Here is an 18469-nt window from a genome sequence, read left to right on the forward strand (position 1 = left end):
CAAAAAGGTGGAGAAAAAAAAAATCCTAAAGTTGATACATTATTTAACCCAGATCAGGTGAAAAAAATAGAGTTAAACAGGATCCATGTCATGACAAGTCCAGACAAACATATTTCTCTTGTACTTCTATGCATAGAGCTATCTATGATATCTTGTGCTTTTGACACAAATATGCCTTTCTATTTCCGCTCCTCTTTGGGGAAAAGAAAGGCAAAGCGTAGCCAAGTGTTGAGAAGAGATGACAAGGCTTGCTCAACAGGTCAGTTACACTCAAAATAAATACTCTCAATAAGGCTTGTATTACAACACCATACACTTGATAAATTTTCCATTCTGAAGTTTCTAAAGCTCTATAAGAATATTAAGCTTGATAGGGAAAATACTGTTTCCATTCTACGTGCAGAGAACTTACCATTCTACCTGCCCGAAGATATGAAATAAGTTAGCGATCCAATCCGAAGATACCTTCATCCATTTGCCAGTGACATGATCTGCACTCAAACATCTACTACATCCCATTAACATGCAGTAACTCTACGGGTTGCAGTAATGGTGGTTTACCACAAGAAGACCATGCTGCAATTTCAAACACAGCTCTACCCTCATCTCCTTATGAGTGCATTCATTTCACTTTGCTGCTTCAGAGCTGACCTCTGGGCCTGAAGTAGTTCTTAGAACTTTGAAAAATTAAAACAACATAACACAGAAATTAAAATTTACTTACTCGTCAATCCTTAGATGTACTTCATAAGGTTTAAACAACTGAATAACGCTCTCCTTTTAGGAAGTTCAGAGCATTCTATCCTGATAAATTACAATGTTCTCTCAATATTTATTTATTATCTGGAGACTTATGTAAACAGAGGAGAATAAATTTTAAACACGTTTAACATTTTAATGAAATTGAGATAATCTCTTTCAAAGCCTACTATTATCTCCCAACTTTGAAAGCGAAACCATTATCTCCCAAGTTTGAAAGGAAGCATGGAGACCTGATGACACACAGTACTTTCCAAGCAGCTGCCTCAGGAAAAGGACGTATTTCTATTAAGAGAAAAGACTGGTAATCATTTTCTGTCTTGGCTTTCTGAGGTAGTCAGAGGAGACAACACCACCATTGGAAAATGATGGTACCATTTTCCAAATAATTTTCTATAAGCCTAAGATGACATTAAATGAATGTATTCATTCCCTGCTGCTTAAGTTCCTCACCATGTTTGCTATGATAAAATCCATTAATCTCACGATCACTTTCAGTTGGGTATTCCTATCTTACCTCATTACACAAGAGTCAACAACATTTAGGAAAATTCAGTCCATCCCAGCAACAAAGGCAACTGTGTTGAATCCATCAAACTTCTCTTATATTCATTACAGCTGTTTAAATTACATTTGGAGTAAATGATGTTCTGGAGCCTAGGCACAGAAGACCTAAAAGGTTTCCTAAAACTCCAGAATGAACTCCTTGGTCAACAGCTTTCTTTCTCCAGCACAACTGAACTCTACATTGCCAAAGTTACCCACGAAAGATACACTGCATTCAAGGGTTGGGGAAAGACAAAAATGTAATTTGTGTTTAATTAAGGACCATTCTCAATGAAACTATTCTCTACCTCATGTTAGGTGCATTTTTTTCAACTATATCTTTAATCTAGTAACATGTATAAACATCAAAAAATCCAAACTGCCCTTTTCATCTACCAAAAACCCCTATGAAGCAAACAAACTCCACTGAGCATATTTCTTTTGGTGGAAAACAAGATAATACATACAGCTAATATCCTTCACCTTATTTAATGAACTTCTGAAAAGGGTTTGAATACTACTAGCTAAGAGTGTTAAATAAGAACTTAAGTAAAACGTAAGAGACCTATCTACTAGAATTGAAACAAAACATTAGATTTGATAATTCTGATTTGCCAAATATTTTGTGGTAACAGAGTTCAATAGCTCTCTACTGCATGGACTGCTTTTGATCTATCCAAACTGTACATATAGAACAAGGGCTTTTTGAACAACTGTTGTCAGAGAATAAATGAAAGACCTTTTTTTTATTATTATTATGCTTTAAAATATGTGGTTCAGACAAACTGCTCTAGAAAACTAACAGTACAGCTAAAGGAAATAGCATTCGCTGAAACTAGAATTATGCTCTAAAATAATAGCAAAAGGAGATATTTCACAAGAATTAATTAAAAAAGCTAGAGAAAAGACAGTGAATAAAAGCAAAGGTAACATCACAATTTAAATCACTATCAGTTTGTAGTGCTGCACTGATCCCTAGTCTGTTTTCTCAGGTTACATGCAGGCTTGGTAGATCCCACAGTAATTGCTGCTGATGCCTTGATCAGCATTTCTCTGAAGAGTTTATAAAAGTACAGGGCTTACAGGAAGTAAGAAAAGAATAAGAAAGCAGAAGCACCAATACTGAAACTCACATGGTATCTGAAAAACTGTGGGATGTAACAAACCCTAATTAACAATAGTGTTTAATGTTTTTGCAGGAATTTGGCTTTGAATTTTGGGAAGGAAGCAGATTGAAAAAGAATACAACTATGCTGACCCATAAAGGCTCTAACAAGACATCATTTCTGCTTCTTTTATTTTTGCTCCCTTTATTTTTAACGAGATTGAGGGCTTTAAATGTTCAATTCCCTTCAGACAAATTTTGACATCAGCTCTACATTTAGGTGCAGAGATTGAGCTGGGAATACTGCACCTCTGAGAATTTAGCAGTAGTTAGGAATGATCTACAGAGGACTCTCAAAGTCACCAAGTAAATGCAAGTAACATTAAAAATATCCTGCTTTTAAGGACAGATTAAAAGCTTATTTCAGGACTCCTAGAGTAAGGATTATCACTTGCAGATTTTACACAACAAACAAAGCAGCCAGCCTGTGATTCCAAGTCTTTAAAAACTTTTACAAGAACAAATTTGGTATCAGTCTTCAGCTGTGGGGCAAATAAATCATCCTCATTTCATGTCACTACCCTGTCACAGATGCTAACATCACTGGAACAACTATGCCAGTGTCATACCTAGATGCAAAAACTGGCTGAGCCATTGCTACCAAATCACACTGATGGTCATTCATTATATAATAATTACATTTTCACAAGATAAGACTCTCCTTTGGCAGTGTACATTTCAGCACTGTCACCAACAGTAGCAGCAACCAACCATAAAAGCAAGAACATGGGAGAACCATTCTAAAAAGGAAGCATGTCGCAAAGCCATTTTTTATCCTATTTTATTATACTAACATGTATTAAAAAAGATGAGATCTCACTTCATTATACTGACCTGTGGAAGATTTCAGGAAGTTCTGCTGGAACACATGTTATTTAGAATCATGACAGAACTCCAGCAACTCTACTCACCATAGCTATGACAGAAAAATCTTTCATTTAGATGCCAGGTTTATAGAAGTAAAAGAGCTCATCAGGCATATAGAAATGATTTAAATACATGGGCAACTATAAACTGTGTTTCCACTCTGGGTCTCTGCTTGGACTCATAAAGGGTAAGTGAACTATACAAGCAACAGAAATCAGTTCCCCTAATGAATTCTCACAGCTTTAATAGAAGTTGTTCTGGTAAGAGTTGCATCAGCTAGAAATCATACTTCTTCACACTGACAAATGTAGATATCACAGCAAAAGTTTGTTGTCTAAACCTATACAAAGTGTTACTCACATATATTGCTGACACTCTCCTGAAGCAAGAGATCTGTGCTAACCAAACTGCATGAGTAACTACCTTCTCTAGTGAAATCTGTATGTGTCAAGCTTTGTTGCTCATAAAAATGATTCTATGTTAGCAAAATCATTCCTTTTACAAAACATAAAATTCATTCTCATTAAGAAAATTTGCTGATACATTTATACCCCTCAGTTTTTCACTGTATTTTATTAACCATGCCTAAGATTTTATTTATGCTAGGCATTTTTACAGCAAATTCATTTTTACATCAAGATCATGGGTTAGTAATACTGAATTCATGCCTCAAAAATATTCCAGTTTCCCTCGTACATTATTTCAGCCTCCATTATGCAGGAAAGTTTTGCTATTTTAAATATTCCAGTGTACATGAACATTAAGTCCTTTGTTACAGCTGAACAAGACAACATCAATTTTCAACCGAAAAAACAAAACCTATTACAGGTTTACTTTATACTAACAAATTGGTTAAAATGCATCCAATATAAGGCTTATAAAAGGATGGATTTACAGTAGTGTACATGTATATCTCATATTTGTATGAAAGTAAGACACAAAAGCATGCACTGAATCACTGCAAGTCTTCTAATGTAAACCAACCAGAGCTGGGAATTAGAGTAAACCTGACTGCCACAGTTATTCAAGTCTTAGCATCTGAGTGGCAGTCGCTCTGAAGTGGCCCTTATAAAGCTATTAAACTACTTCAAAAAAAAAATCAGTCAGTTCTTCAAGGTTGGCACATCCCAGATAATGGAACAAGTCAGTGCATGACTGCTAAAAGAATTCTGGGAAACATCATGCAGAAATAGCCAACTGGCTCCAGAAGGAGCCAGCCCATACCCAGACAAGAGTATTCACTCCTGCCCCACCCTGGCAAAGGCACTCAACAGTCTTGATGAGAGAAGTCATTAGCTCAAAGCAGTGCCACGAACACACTGGCTCTAAAAGTATTCATCCCTGTATACCCGTGGTACTCCTGAGCTGGCAGTGCAGAAAGTCAGGTTGGGTGTTTCTTCATCTACGGAAGTGCTGGAATTCTCAGCCCAAGTCACTACTCAGAGATAATTGTGAACTTACTGTAATCAACAATTAGATACACACCTCTAACAAAAGACAAGCCCTTGAGAAACACTGACAAAATAAGGCTGCTCAATAGAAATACTGCACCAGTATAATAAATTTAGAAAGAGATCTGTTTTCTAAGGCAATGTGATAACACTACTAATACTCTTCATATACCCAACTGTATCTGTATATAGATGTTTTACAGTCATATTCCTGATTTCAATTTCTGCATCTAGAATTGAATAGATAGGCCAGAATGATTACACTTGTGTCATGAAAACTTACTGCTTTAAATCAAAGATTTTCTACAGGCATATACATATAAGCATTTATTGCTCATAAGATTTTCCTCATAAAAGCTTGAATTTTTCAACCTTTGGGTGTGTGGGGGAAAATTACCCTCATAGTTGCCTATTCTATGTAATTTCAGAATAGATTTTCTTAGCCTATAGGACCCAAAAGTCTGTCAAATATTTTAACTTCATCCTTCTCAAATTCATATCCAAAGTAGTTAGGCTATTTTCCATTGTTAAGTCACTTTTCACTAGATTTCTGCTTCTTGTCCTTGTATAATACATGAATATACAAAACTTGATGAACTGTGTCTCATCTTTGCCAGTAATTTGCCAAACACTTCCTCTGGGCACAGACGTTCACTCCAAAGTTCAGACACCTACAACAGTATGCTTTTAAATATTACCAAGATTATTATTAATCCAGTATTTAATTTCAGTTGTAATGTTCAGAAAAAAAATCATAACCAAGGAAGTGCAGTTTCTTTATGCATGTTCCTACAGTCATAACAAATTCCCTTGGTTGTAATTCTTAGCGTCTAGGCAGAGTGTAAATTCAGGACAAGATAAGCTTCTTGATTTGTGTAATACACAAAACTTTTCCACAGTATGAAAAAAAAGAGGAGGCAGAGAACTGGCTGTAAACACATTCTGTTTCTAAAGTAGACCTCAGTGTCTAGTTCATTAACTCAAAAGATGCTGCAGGAACTGCAAAGCTACTAAATATTGAGGAGCCAGTAAGGCAGCACAGAAAGCAGTAAGGATCAAAGCTTGACAGAATATGAGGGAAGAGCAGATTAAGTTCAGGTTGAGGGAACAAGTTTGGAACATGAAACCTAAACAGCAGATGATAAAAGGCAAATGGAAAAAAAAAGTTTCAATATACGACAAAGATGCCTCAAAAGAAAAAAAAATAGCTTTACAGTTGCTCTAGACAGAAAACCAACATAAGCAGGAAAAAGTATGTAATTTGTGTTTTAGTTTTACTTTTCTTCTTTTATATTCTAGGGAGATAATCCAAAATCCAATCAAGTCAGAGGTCTTTACAAGCTTTTTACACCAATGGGACTAGGTCCTAGTTAAGACATGTTTAAAGATGTTGCCTCATCTCACATTGTCGCTTGCAAGAATGTAGAACAGTCCAATATACTGATACAGTTACTGAAAAAAGGACTAGGTTTGAAAAGACACTACAATTTTAAGTACAGAATAAAGTTAGTTACATAATTCAAACACATAAGAACACATGATTCCATGAGAAAAAAATTAATGACATTGATTTCCTATGATTCCCCTGCTTATGATTTTTGGGTCCCTACCTGGCCTGTTGGTGGCAGCCATAATGAAAACTTGCTGACGATTCTCCAGGCCATCCATCTCTGTTAGTAACTGGTTAACCACTCGGACACTGGCTCCTGACTTTAAAAGGAAAAAATTTACAATAAATAAATAAATAAGAACACAGTGAGAATGTGAATCTGAAAAGAAACAATTCAGTTATATATGAACTCCATAGTATTGATATCCTAAAACCTAACGGAACCTGCATTTTATTCTAGAGTTACGGGAGGGGAAGGAGGGAGAGAACAAGAGTTCAACTAAACAGTAAAACTGCCCATTGGTTTTGAAAAATGTTGTTCTAAGTGTTACTATTTTATCTTAAACATACAAAAATATAAATTTGCACACAAACAATTAGAATATGAGGTAAAAACAGTATTTCCATTGGCTTTTTGAAACCTGTGAACACCCCATAATTCCAATTATGAATCCCAAGGACTGTCATCAGTATTGATCTTTGAAAGGTCCTGGAGAACTGGAGAGGTGCCTGAGGACTGGAAGAAAGCCAGTGTCACTCCAGTCTTCAAGAAGGGCAAGGAGGAGGACCCAGGCAACTAGAGGCCAGTCAGCCTCACCTCCATCCCTGGAAAGGGGATGGAACAGCTCATTCTGGATGTCATCTCCAGGTATATGGAGGAAAAGAAGGTGATCAGGAGTAGCCAGCATGGATTCACCAAGGGGAAATCCTGCTTAATCATTCTGATAGCTTTCTATGATGGAATGATTGGCTGGGTAGATGAGGGGAGAGCAGTGGACATTGTGGACCTTGACTTCAGCAAGGCTTTTGACACTGTCTCCCATAACATCCTCCTAGAGAAGCTCAGGAAGTGTGGGCTAGACGAGCGGACAGTGAGGTGGCTTGAGAACCTGGCTGAAAGGCAGAGCTCAGAGAGTCATTATCAGTGGCGTGGAGTCTAGTTGGAGGCCTGTGACTAGTGGCGTCCCCCAGGGGTCAGGACTGTGTCCCATCCTGTTCAACTTATTCATCAGTGACCTGGATGAGGGGACAGTGCCTCCTCTCCAAGTTTGCTGATGATACCAGGCTGGGAGGAGTGGATGATACATCTGAGGGCTGTGCTGCCATTCAGAGAGGCCTGGACAGGCTGGAGAGCTGGGCAGAGAGGAACCTCATGAGGTTCAACAGGGGCAAGTGCAGGGTCCTGCACCTAGGGAAAAATAACCCTAGGCACCAAGCTGGGGGCTGACCTTCTGGAGAGCAGCTCTGCAGAGAAGGACCTGGGAGTGCTGGTAGACCACAAGTTGATCATGAGCCAGCAATGTGCCCTTGTGGCCAAGAAGGCCAATGGTCTCCTGGGCTCCACTTGGAAGACTGTTGCCAGCACGTGGAGGGAGGTGCTGCCCCTCTACTCAGCCCTGGGGAGGCCTCATCTCGAGTACTGTGTCCAGTTCTGGGCTCCCCAGTACAAGAGAGACATGGAGCTACTGCAGAAGAGTCCAGCGTAGGGCTACAAAGATGATCAGAGGGCTGAAGCATCTGCCCTCTGGGGAATGGCTCCAAGAGCTGGGCCTCTTCAGCCTGGGGAAGAGAAGACTGAGGGGGGATCTTATCAATGTGTACAAGTACCTGAAGGGAGAGTATCAAGGGGACGGGGACAAACTCTTTTCAGTTGTCCAGTGTGACAGGACAAGAGGCAATGGGCAGAAACTGAACCACAAAAAGTTCTGCCTGAGCGTGAGGGGGAGTTTCTTCCCTGTGAGAGTGACAGGGCACTGGAACAGGTGGCCCAGAGAGGTTGTGGAATCTCCTTTTCTGGAGATATTCAAGGCCTGCCTGGCCGCAACCCCGTCTAACATGCTCTAGGTGACCTTGCTGAGCAGGAAGGTTGGACTAGGTGATCTCCAGGGGTCCCTTCCAACCTTACTGATTCTATGATTCTATTATAGCCTGAGAAGTACGGATATCAGTCACCTGCCCAGACAGCAATGGTACCTCTACCTGACTAAAGGAGGCTGTAAAGAGCAGGGCTCAGCCATCTAGGCACCAAGTTGCTGTCTGCTGCTATACAAAAGAAACATAGGTAGAAAAAAATGAGGCAGAGGCACACTTGGCTTTCATCTATGCCTACAATGGTACCTAGTCTGGCTCCCTTACACGGCTTTATGGGGACAACTGCCTCAGGACATTCAGTGAGTCAAATCTGAACTCTTCAGCTTGCCTACCTCTTGTAGGCAGCGAAGTATACAAATTTGAAAGATAAGTTAAGACTCTGAAACTGTTGATTGAGCCACCTCTCTCCGTGCACTGGAACAACAGCCCTTCTGCTCATATCACAGATAACAATGTCTGAACAGTTCCATTCCGTACTCAGTTTATTTGCTCTTTCAGCCATTGGCATATATGCTCCACCATGGTATCGTAAACAGACGCATTTCCTCTATTTAAAAAACAGAGCAAGTGTTTAAAACAGTAGCATTCCTTTCAACACACTAAGGATTTGTGCCAGAAGAATAAAACTCCTAAAAAAAATAGAAGGTAAATCTACAGACAGTACCTGGGATATTATTCCAAAACAAAACCAAGACAAAGTTCCACTCGTGGAACAGCTCCGAGGTATAACACGTTCCACTTATGCTCCTGCCTCAAATATTTTCATACTCAGTTCACATTGTCTGGACCAGTACATACTGAAGTAAGTGTAATTGCTGCATACAAGAATTGGGATATGGCCATAAATTAATCACAATAATAAACTATACTCCCTCACCTTTTCCTACAGCTTTACATGGTCAAAGTTGGTGGACATCCCCATTTTCTAGATATATACATAGATGCTAACAAATATATTAAACTTCATAAAATTTTAGTAACATATTTTTGCTCAGATATGAGCTATCAGATTATTGCTCTTGGAAAATACTACACAGAGTACCCCTTTCAGTTATTTGTTGCAAACACATTACCATTAAAATCTACAATTGAGATACTTTACATATAGAGATATTTTCAAACTTACTTCACGGTCAGACCTCCGAGGGCACAAAGCATCAACTTCATCAAAAAATATAACGCAAGGGGCTGAATTCCTGGCACGCTGGAATACCTGACGTACAGCACGTTCACTTTCACCAACATACTAAAGCAGATGACAAATCACAGTTAAACGATACAAGAAATGAAGACTGCTTGAAAAATTCAAATTTTAAACATAATTTGAGGTGCTTTCCAAGGGAGAAGGGCAACCTGCTAACCAATTTACTTCATTTAAGTCTGCTATATCTATTTCTACACCAAACTTGATTTTCATGTGAACTAGTTGTCACTAGCTCACTTACGATAGTTTCTAGTACTCATGCTCACAATTTTTAAGAGAACTCCTACTGTCTGGGGAATAAGCGTTAACTTGCTATCATTCTGATTAAGAGAGTTAGCAAATACATGCCTCATTAAGGACCCTGACGAACTTTTAACTGTTCATAAAAAATGCAGTGAACAATTTGAACACAATGAACATCTAAAGTTCATATAATAATTGCTTGGATATTGGGATGGGGGGAGCGAGAGAGAGAATAGGTTGCTAAGTTGTAAACACAAACACTTCATTTTTCCAAACAAACATGCTTTGATACAATCACAGCCAGATATTTTCTTTGTCCTCCTCAAGGAAGTAGGGCTCCTCATTAACTTAAAGAGTTAAGACTTCTCTACCTGATATCAGCACTTCAAGTACACATAAAAAAGCCTGGGAAAAAAAAATACACTCAAATCAAATATTTGGTTTTAGTTTCCATATTACTGCTAAGCAGGTAACTGCCACAATCTTCCAAGATAAGATGTGGTTGTAGCCATCTTGTTCAGTTCAACATATTCTCTTCATTCTAAAAGGGACTAACATTTTCTCACAACATTTGTAAGCCCAACGCTTCAAAATTTGAGACTACAGCACTTTTATCAGATATCATTAAAATCCTTAAACATCACTTTCATAAACTAAAATGACCTTGTTTGCCAAGGTTTCAAACTTCCATTAAGCAGCTAAAATGATGGGTAAACTACACTTCCAAGTTTGAATGTTGACTATTTAGTTTGTTCAGTGAATGATGCTGATTTGCAGTTACCGATCACCAACTCGTCTGTCGATTTGAATTTTTTGTTTTTTCCTGATTTACACAATGATGCAAGTACTTGGTCACTAAGAAATCCTACTTCAATCAAGCAGACTCCATCTGCCTAATATCTCATTAGGCACATAATCTGAACCAAAACCTACGTAAGACAGCCAGGCAGCTTTTTACATTATGCATGAACAGTTTCACTGCTAAAAAATTTTGAAGTAGAGTTAAATGGGGTAATTTCTGCTGCATCAGTATCAGTTGTGTAGTTATCAGGAATTTTGCCTGCTCTGGGCTTCAGGCAAGAAGACAATCTATAAGAAAAGCACAATAATCAGCATACCATATTTAGCAGTTCAGGACCCTTCACAGATATGAAATTCAGTCCAGACTCATTTGCCACAGCCTATCAGAAAGAAAAAGACAGATATATATATATATAGAGAGAGAACACTTAAAAAAAAAAAAAGGCATTAAACACTAGATTCTCAAAGGAATCTCTTTTCCCTGAGTCTTGATGGAATTCCAGAGGCTGATAATTTGGCATAGAATGTGTATTTTTTGGTTCTGTCCATGGAACTACAAAAAACTTGAGAGAAGGAGCACAGTTGTCAAATGTTTGTAAAGCATAATAAACGGTACAAAGTATAACTACAGCTAAGTAAGGTGGAGTGGGATGGAGGACTTAGCAAGGTATTCTATCTGTTTAATGAGTAAAGTGCAGACTACTTCCAACTACATCGTTCAGTTACAGAATAACTGCATAAAAGTGGACGCTTAATAAAGAAGCCAGTAATCCCATCTTTGATACTCCTTTCTTCTTAATCAAGTTAATTTCTTCAGGTTTTGTAGTATTTTTTCTCATTCAAGCAAAACAGTGACTACATAAACAAAAAAAAAAAAAGAAAAAAGAAAAAGAAACTTCAGCAAAAAGGCTTGAATTTAAATTTCTGCTGATAAGTGGAAAAGTTCAACTTCTGTCAATATCATCCAGATCCAGTCATTCCTACAAATATGTTCACTTCTGTAAGATTCTTCAGTACTTCTGAGCATATTCAGAAAAATTATTACCTTAGCTAATAGAGTTTTACCACACCCAGGAGGTCCTGCAAGCAGAACACCAGCTGGAGTAGTCAGGCCCAGAGCTTTAAACTGCTCTGGGTTCCGTACAGGTGCCTATAGAAGAAACTATCACAGTTATTTGTGACAAAAAAAACAAGATCAAACTTTCAACTTCTGTTACAGTTGGACAAAAATTCATTCATAAACAAGTTTGTTCTAAAACTTTCTAAAGGCTAGAGGAATAAACACAATGAATCAGCATCATATTATCTTGCATTAGTAAATACCCCAAAATGGAAGAAGCATCATTACCCAGAATCAAAGCTTTTATTTATTTAAGTTGTCATCTTTAGGTGTTAGTGTTAAATATCAATCTAACTAGTAGCATGACTGCTAATCTTCCAAGTGAGCACTCTCCAATTCTTCATATGCAGCAGTGTAACTAAGGTTATAGGCACAAAACTTTCAGAATACTTAAGATTTGGAGATAACAAACATACTGAAACTATGGATACAGTTAAGTGAAATGTTAAATAAATGCACCAGACTTAAAACAAATGAAGATATTGTAAAATTTCTAGTTCATAGCATGCCAGAACTCTAGGCAGCACATTATAAACAAATAATAAGTATATTTTAAAAATCCTAGCTTTATTTACTTGTTAGGAAAAGATGCAAAAAACTTTGAAAGTAATGATAAGGCTTACCAATATTGCCATAGTCAGCTCCTCCCGAATATCCTCCAAAGCTCCAATATCTGCCCATGTCACATCAGGAATTGTGACAAAACCCTCTCTCTTGGCAGATGGTTGCACTGATGACAGCGCAACAATAAAATCATTCATCTCAATGTATAGCTTTTGCAGCTGCTCCTCAGGCAAGGGGTCTTGCTGCTTCAGCAAATCCAAAAGTCTCTGCAATTCATCCTTGGGGTGCAAAGTAAGGGAGAGAAAAGGCTACACAATGCATAAAATTAAAAAAAAAATCCAAGCAATACTTTCTCCAATTATAATATTAATTAATATTAAAAAATAGGTAAGATAATAAAAAAATAATAATTACAAATTAATGGTAAAAATGTCCCAGGCAAGCTCTGTGTAAATTTAACACTGGTGGAATGTACTTGACTGAAAGACTACCATCTTGATTTAAACACTACACAAAACAGAGCTAGTGCATTTTTTTTTCTTCAAATTCTTCCTACTGCTTCTCCCACACTGCTTAAGAGAAATTCTTTCCATGCTGAAATTGCTAACACATCTAAAACGTGTATTCATTATTTTTAAAAAGAAATTGCTCAGAAGTGGATGAGAACTATTACCAACTACTAAAATTTCAGCAATTTGCTGAATATTCAGTTTCATATAATCCTTTATAAAATCTAACATACACTTTTAGATTATTTAGCTTTTCTTTAATGTGATCTGATATCAAGCCATTGTTTCATTTTTTCCAGGCTGACTTTTCCTGGCCTTGCAGTGATATCAGTCAGCATGCTCAGCATTCGTAGGTGCATTCCATCAGGTCCCATGGACTTGCATTCATCCAAGTGTTCCCTAACATAATTCTCCTTCACCAACAGTAAGTTTTCATTGCTTCAGTCTTCAACTCTGGTCTCAGGGGTGTAAGATTCCTGCAGGCTTGCCTTACCAGACACTTGATCAAAGAAAATCATACTCTCACAACATAAATATATCCTAGTTCTAATATGGAAAGGCAGTATTAAAGTGATGTGACACTGCACCACAAGTAAAACTGTACCAGGATTTTCATTACAAGATGGGGAAAAAAATTTTTTGCAAGAATCCTGTCAGTTTCAACATTTTTCCTTCAGCAGAGAATGAGGAAAATACCACTTCATATTTGTTGCAATTAAGATAGCACTACAGCTGACCAGAAAGGAATGTAAGTGTTTACAGTGCCTGATACTTCCTTTTAATCCCTCCCTCTTCTTAACAGAGCCATTAGAAAAACTGTGAAATAGCTGAAACTACTGGGCTCATTTACTTGAACGGTGTGGATTGTTTCTAAAGGCTTTGTATGTTTATTTTTCCAGGATAAACATAATATTATTGTTTTAATGACAAAACCCTGTGTTAGACTACGTTGACCTCCTGCCAGCTATCAAAATACGGCTCTGTTATGATTAGATTTCCTCATCCTCAATAACCACTTTGTTCATGCTGATGTTGATAAAAGGCTGCAAGTACCTGCCCCTCACATTTGGCTACATCAGGCCCCAGGAAACATTTAAGAGGCATGCAGTATGGTTATATTATCCTAATGAAAGGTTTTGTTGCAGCTTTTTGCACTGTTTATATTAATTAAAATAACATTTTCTTTGACAGTCCTTCTAAAACTAGATCTGAGTACACCATGGATTTTAAAACCACCTGAAATATCAGCTTTAAAAGCTAGATGTTTCAGTTCTCTAGACAAATCTTCAAGAAGCTCACACATAATGCAGGCACAGAGCAAGTGATATGCACATGCATACTCAAAATTTTGAGTAGTATGGCCAACAGTCTCTATAAAGATGTTCTGATTCACTGACCACAGCATGTCAGTTGGTCCACAGAATAATCCTGGCACTGAAAACACTATTTTTTTGCAACAGAATTTCTACTGTACTGCACATCAACAGGTACTTTCTGCAGCTCAAGTCACGTTGCTAGTCTAACTTTCTAACTTCTAACTAACTTCTGGACAGCTTTTTAGCCACTATTTTAGTCTCTGGTCTGCATCTGCCTGGGGGGGGGGGGGGGAGGGAGGGGAAGCAAAAAGTCCTCCCTGTGTAAACCATTAACATGAATTTTAAAAGGCTTGGGTTTTGAGAGTCTCTTTTCAGACTCATCATATGGGCCATCTGGCTTAGGAGCTGATATTTCTAAATCTAAATTTAGCATTATGTGTAGATGTTTGAGGATTTACAAGCAAAAGACCTTCAAAACCCTGAACTGGTTCATTGTTAAGAAGTTACAGACACGTACTTGAAAGTACCACCTTACCTTAGAGGGAAGCGCTAGTTGTTTGGTGTTCTCTTTCACCAGGATTTCTGTTCCAATTTCCACGCTTTCTTCAGCTGTGCTTCCTCCAGCCTGTATGTATTTCCACTTCTGCTCCTCACATTTTATCAGGACCCTGTTCACTGTGCACATAGCCGCCTCACGACAAAGTGCCATCAAATCAGCACCTACATAACCTGGAGTCAGATGTGCTAAATGATGAAATTCAAAGGACTCGGGGAGCTTAAGTTTTCGACACAGAGTCTTTAGAATTCTGAGCAAGTGGAGAGAAAAACAACAGCAAAACAAACAAAAAAAAGATGAAGTTGTGGCCTTTTTAAATTTCATATGAAAACAAACAGCATTGATTTAAGATCCTTTCAGCCCACATGAAGGGAAGCAGTACAATGGGAATAACTTACGCTCAACTAGAAAGTAACTAACATCAAAACCCCCAAAACTGTTTTATGTATTTCCTTTTGATGCTCCAATGAAAACCAACAGTTTCAGTTAGGCAATCTCATTTGCTGGGTAAAAAAAAAAAAGCTGATTTTGCTGAATCTAAATATTATAAATTCTTTAAACCTTAAGTCATGATTCTAAATGGATAGGCTGTATTTCAGGGAGTCTATCACAGAGATGCAAACAGGCTACTCATTTAGATGTTTAACTGCCCTGTTTTCCCAAATAATCTCACTTTGCATTCCATCTGTTTCACCTTCTATTTCTCTATTGAAGAACATTCATAACAAACCATTTCTATGAGGAACAAACAAATGAAATCAGACTGTGTAAGGATCTGTTTTTTAATCTTCAGTACCTCTCCACTACTAATATAAAACAGCTCTATAAAATTGATAGCAAAGTGTTATAGTTCCTTATACTGATTTGTATTGGAATCTAGATAGTTTTTCACTCTATATGTAGGCTGACACTTTAAAAAATCTCCTTCAAAGTCTATCAACATTTCCCAGACAAGGACAACTGAAAATTACATCAACGGTCAGACAAAGACAGAACCTAGTGTTAACATCTCCACACTAGTGCTGAAGAAGTTTGAGCAGAAGGTTCCAGTTGTTTCAAATAGCAAAATATCACTTTATTAGGGAAGTATTTTAATTAAGAAAGCAACCTAAGCCAAAGAAGTAAAGATCACTAACACACCTTTTCATTTCAAAGAAAACTAGTTTAAGTTATTTTCAGATCAAGTAATTAACTGCAGAAAAGTTTTGAATAGAATGATTTATTAAACAATTCAAAACTCTAAAATGATAGTATATTTTATATGCTTCTCTCCTAAAAGGATCTATCACCTTTATTTGAATTTTTATTAGTGATAGTAGCTTAGTTCCCAAGGATTTTTCAACCTGTCTGACAATAGCTGTAGCTAGTCAAGTGATTCAGGGTATAAAAAAAGTTAAGAATTGAGAGTGGCTAATTCTAGATTTGTGTTCTACAAATATTATTTTCTTATGCAAGCCTGCTTCAAACATGCATAGGAAAACCCTCCAAGTAAAATAAGATTTCTACATACATCTTCTCTCGTTCACCCCCCCCAAATGTTCTAACCAACAGCACTAACAAGTAAATAGTTCAAAACAGTCATTCAACAAGACCAATTTATTACGCAGTAAATCAACCAAGACTTTCTTGTATATGACCCTTTTCCTTAAAAAAGTAACAAAACAAACACAAAACACACCAAAATACCCTTGAAACAAAACAGCAAAATCAAATGTTCTAGTGAGCCAACACATCCAGGAATTAGACAAAACAGTAACTTGAAAGAATGCAACTACATTTCAACTTGTAAATAGTCTGACCTATTTACAAACAGCCGAAGTTTTTACATAGCTGCTAGACAACCATGGCTTCCTCATTCACAACTCCTATTCTTTGAAAGAGCACTGAGAATATCATAATTTTAACATGAACTCAACAAATATCACAGAATCAAAGCTCTCAGGAGGCAACTCTTCAGCTGCACCCTTCACCATTTAACTGTTTTCCCACAACCAAGGAAAGGAACACAATTATTACAATACTGTAAATTTTTAAAAAAGGGTAGAAGAGTGACCAGTAATTCTCAGTGCTGACAGCTGACATGCTGCTGAGGGAAGACAGAGATAAAAGAATTAACGCTGCGAGTAGAGCAGTTTGGTTTTTCAAGCTAGAAATAAGATTAGTTGGACTAGAAGGAACTTCTTTCCTTCTGCCAACAAGAAGATAAGCCACAGCTGTTTACACTCTTTCCTTTATGTGTTTTCTACTGTTACGGAAATGAGTAGCAGTTCCTTTTTAATTAGAAAAAGGAAAAAGAAAACTTGTAAAATACATCTCTCTAATCAAGTTTGACTAATCATAGATCTTTGGAGTAAGAAGGGCAAGTTACACAAAACAGGATGACTTCAGCCCAGTGTAATGCCTGGACGGATACATTTCCTCAAGCAGTGAAAGGGAAGAATTCAGGTCTGTTACTTAAGTTATATGCTCAATATATGCTTAAGTTACAGGCTCCATAACTAACTTGTGATCATAATCCAATAGTTACATAGGAAGTATTGAAGACAGAATGTTTAATTCTTAAACTATAAGAAAAGATACATTAAAATCCATTATCTGTGCTCTTAAAGTACTTTAAAACCCACTAAAACAATGCTAAGGACTGATTTGCACATAAGGAAACCATGCAAAATGTTAACACATCTACTAAGACAGAGTAGATGTACACTTAGTGTCTTCTGCACTTTCCAGTGCATGCTGATATGTAGATGTGTGCACACACATTCAGGGCTAAACAAAATAAAGCACTTTTCCTTAATTTATATGCCAACTTAAAACAATCTTTAATCAAAAAGAAGCTTTTGCAACACATACTTTTCTCTTGCTGCTTCATCTGGGATGCCTAAACAAATTTCTCGATCAAATCTCCCAGCTCGCCTCAATGCAGGATCTAGTGAGTCTGGTCTGTTAGTTGCTCCAATAACTAGGACCTGGGCAGTGGCAGCCACGTTATTCAAGTCTGAAGGAAGGAAGGTAGTTAGTATTTACACTCACCTTCTCAACTTTACTCTGCTATTTATGCTACTCTGCTTCTGCAGTACACAATAATACTCATAAGAATATGGATAAACTAACTGATAGTCACACTGTGCTCCTGTTTACCTGCATTTCCACTAATGGTTTGTATTTCTCACAGCCAGGCAGAAATACACATCACATTATAAGAACATTTCCAATGTTATATCTGTTTATACAACACAGGATTATATAAGGCTCTATATACAGCTGTGAAAGTAATGCAATAATACCAACTCACATTTATCAGAAGCTTCCACCCCCAGTAAAACTGTGCCAAAACATGAAAAATTACACCAATATTCCCACAAAAGCAAGCATGAGTCAATACTGAAGGGAAGAAAATGGTGAACATGTTAATTAGAAAGTTTAGCTTAGCTTAAAATTTTGATGTTCCAGAAACTGACCATCCATGCAAGTTAAAAGCTGGGCAACTATTCTTCGCTCCATGTCCTTCGATGCAACTTCTCTTTTTGGGGTGATTGCATCAATCTCATCTATGAAAAGGACGCATGGTGCATTGGACTAGGAAAAAAATATATCAACAATTACGAAATTTCACTGAGACAGTGTATCAGTAGAGGGAAATAATTTGCGTGTTTTAAAACTCTTAAGTCTGCTGCATGCACTAAATGATTAACCTCTTCCAATATAGCTTTGCTCTTCTCAAACATTATGTCAGGAGAGCAGCCAGACTATGAAAGTGTGCTGAGCTGAGGCTGTGAAATAATCATGCCATAGGATTCAATAACATTTGGTTAAAAATTAGATGTACCTCTATGTTGCTTTATGTCTTCTACAAATACTGTTCCCCTTGACTGTTTGCTCACGTT

The 18469-nt window shown here is 37.4% G+C and overlaps 1 protein-coding gene across 4 annotated transcripts in view; it reads right to left on the bottom strand.

Annotated features, from left to right (window-relative positions):
- NVL (nuclear VCP like) overlaps window positions 1-18469 on the bottom strand; it is a 40365-nt gene that overhangs the window by 12044 nt on the left and 9852 nt on the right. For 2 of the 4 annotated variants that reach the window (XR_009957842.1, XM_062571581.1), the window contains exons 11-19: window positions 18412-18454; window positions 18044-18133; window positions 17436-17580; window positions 14562-14832; window positions 12261-12479; window positions 11563-11667; window positions 10835-10897; window positions 9396-9515; window positions 6399-6498 (exon numbers count right to left, since the gene is read on the bottom strand). Coding sequence is in view for 2 of the 4 variants with exons in the window: in XM_062571581.1 (XP_062427565.1) it covers window positions 6399-6498; window positions 9396-9515; window positions 10835-10897; window positions 11563-11667; window positions 12261-12479; window positions 14562-14832; window positions 17436-17580; window positions 18044-18133; window positions 18412-18454 (1156 nt within the window). In the remaining 2 variants the exon portion in view is untranslated. Of the gene's footprint in view, window positions 1-412; window positions 678-6398; window positions 6499-9395; window positions 9516-10834; window positions 10898-11562; window positions 11668-12260; window positions 12480-14561; window positions 14833-17435; window positions 17581-18043; window positions 18162-18411; window positions 18455-18469 lie in introns of all 4 variants that reach the window. The other 2 variants (XR_009957841.1, XM_062571582.1) reach the window with 2 other exon arrangements.

Source organism: Rhea pennata, chromosome 3 (genome assembly GCF_028389875.1).
Source record: "Rhea pennata isolate bPtePen1 chromosome 3, bPtePen1.pri, whole genome shotgun sequence".
NCBI lineage: Eukaryota > Metazoa > Chordata > Aves > Rheiformes > Rheidae > Rhea > Rhea pennata.